Source organism: Triticum aestivum, chromosome 6B, assembly GCF_018294505.1.
Source record: "Triticum aestivum cultivar Chinese Spring chromosome 6B, IWGSC CS RefSeq v2.1, whole genome shotgun sequence".
Lineage (NCBI taxonomy): Eukaryota > Viridiplantae > Streptophyta > Magnoliopsida > Poales > Poaceae > Triticum > Triticum aestivum.
The window spans coordinates 666,477,315-666,479,828 of NC_057810.1; the positions used below are offsets into that span (position 1 = coordinate 666,477,315).

Consider the following 2,514-nt stretch of genomic DNA (forward strand, 5'->3'; position numbering starts at 1 on the left):
GCCTCCAAAAGGCATTTTTGTGTTTGATATCACTATAAAGAAAATGAATTATACAAAGAGATTTGAGTGGATGCACATTTTTCTCCAAAATAAAGTGCAAATGAATTCTAAGAAAACTTACTAACATTTCAATATACTATGAATCAAACAGCCAACACGGAAAAAAAATTCCTACGATCTAAATTCTCTAAAAATCCTACAAAACTCTTTTGGATCAAACCCCCAGCTCAGCCTGTCATATGCTTCGAGTACTTACTTTCGTTCTCGTCACATGTCGACACTTTCGATCCGCTAAGCAATACCATTTTTGCAAACGAAAAGAAGAATGATCAGATGTTTCTGGGGAAGTGTCTTCTTCACTCTAGTCGGCAGCCACCTGCCGACCCACTCATGCGAGCACACGTAGCGCCCTGCCCGGCGATTCGTCCGTCTGACCACCCCTCTTTATGGGCTAGTCGGCACTCACCTGCCCATCCACTCACGAGAGCACACCTGGAGCTTCGTCCACCCTCGAACGGCCTATAAATAGTGCCTCATGCTGCACCTGCTTTACACAACCACGTTCTTCACACAACCAAGACAAGTAAACAGCAGCACTAGCTAGTAGATTTCCCGAGTGACAGGTTGAGCGCAAGATGGAGCACCAGGGACACGGCACCGGCGAGAAGAAAGGCATCATGGAGAACATCAAGGAGAAGCTCCCCGGTGGCCACCAGCAGACCGCTGGCACCCACGGGCAGCAGGGACACACTGGAATGACCGGCACGGAGATGCATGACACCACGGCCACCGGCGGCACCTTTGGGCAGCAGGGACACACCGGAACGACTGGCACTGGGACACACGGCACAGCCGGGACCGGCGAGAAGAAGAGCCTCATGGACAAGGTCAAGGAGAAGCTGCCTGGACAGCACTAAGCCCGGTGTGCCCACGACCGCTACCTTCGCAGAATAATACTCCACCGTATATGAATTGATCGAGTCTAGTTCACCTAGCTCACTTGGTCATTGGAGGAGCGAATGTATCTTTGCTTTAAGTTTTCACGGAAATGTGTTCACTGTTTACGTTTGTTTACACTCTCTGTCGTGCAAATTTCCTTTTTGTTCTTTTTTTTGGGCTATCTATTTTTTGACTATCAGGAGGGCCAAAGCCACCCGGTTCCATTATCAAATAACGAAACCAGAGTGAGTTCAACATCATGCATAAAGGCATGTTCAGGAGGGGGTATACAGCGTGACCAGCATATCCCTCCGTTCCCCTAGGGTTTCCCTAGGGTCTACCTCTTCCTTCGGCGGCGCCGCCGAAGTCCACAAATTCCCACGTGAAAATCGGCCGGATTGCTACACGCTTGCTGGTGATCGGGTCGTCCCGAGGCAATCGTCTTGGCACATCGTTTGCATGGAGTTAGGGGATGGAGTTCGAGGAGCAGGAGGGTCGAAGGGAGCGCAGGCGGAGGATTTAGGGCGGAAGGCTTTGGGAGCTGGAGAGGAGCAACTCCCGTCATCATCGGCGGCGGGGATGGCTGCGGGAGGGGCGGATGAAGCGAGGCGTATGGAGGAGGATCGGGAGGATGGGGATGAGGAGGAAAATTGGGATCACCATGGCCCAGATCCGAATTTGGAAGACGTGTTTGAAGGACTAAATTTGCAGGGGGAGGAGGTGGATGATCTCGATCTGTCAGGAGAGGTTGATGAGTTGATCAAGGATGTGAGGTGGCTGGCTCTTTTTAGGGTTCATACCCTACGTCCGTTCGGTCATGCGGCGCTGTTAAACTCTATGAGGAATGCATGGGCGTGTGCTCAAGGTGTGACGTTCAATATAAAGGGACCTAATTTGTTCTTGGCGCAATGCCATTGTTTGGGAGATTGGAAGAGGGTCATGGAAGGAGGACCATGGCAGTTTAGAAGAGATCCGGTGGTTTTGGTTGAATATGATGGGTTTACTAATGTCTCTGACTATACGTTGGACATGTACCCACTTTGGGCAAGGATCAAAGGCCTGCCTGACGGTCTAACGAGGAAGAAAGAACTGGCTGAGAAGGTGGCAAAGAAGGTAGGGGAGCCTCCGTTTACGGTGATTGTCAATGAAGGCAAGATCAATCCTTCGAGCTACTTGAGAGTTAGGGTGTTCGTTAATGTTAATAAGACGCTGGTGAGATTTGTGCCAATAACCTAGAAGGAGAGGAAGAAATACCCAGTTTACTACGAAAAGCTGCCTGATTTCTGTTTGTTTTGTGGATGTATGGGACATGTGGTCGAGGAACGTGGAGATGGGATACATGATCCGTCATCGTGTGAATGGGGTGACTATTTGCATTGGAGTGGAGAACCAATAAACAATGGTGCAAGGGGAGGTCGAGGTGCCTGGTCTGAGTCACGTAGAGATAATGCGGCTGGGGAAGGAGTACGGGGCGGTAGAAGAGGAGGTGGAGGTAGGGGTGACAGAGGAGGGAGAAGCTTTGGGACTGGAGGAAGGGGTGCTGGAGTGCATCCGAGTGTACCTGAGGGGGTTGTT

At 50.6% G+C, this 2,514-nt stretch overlaps 1 protein-coding gene across 1 annotated transcript; it reads left to right on the forward strand.

Moving 5' to 3' along the window:
* The first annotated feature begins 557 nt into the window (after positions 1 to 557).
* LOC543251 (dehydrin DHN3) lies at positions 558 to 1,068 on the forward strand. The gene has a single exon (XM_044558767.1). It carries the CDS (start codon positions 636 to 638, stop codon positions 915 to 917), a length of 282 nt encoding a protein of 93 aa, XP_044414702.1. The 5' UTR covers positions 558 to 635; the 3' UTR covers positions 918 to 1,068.
* Positions 1,069 to 2,514: the final 1,446 nt, after the last annotated feature.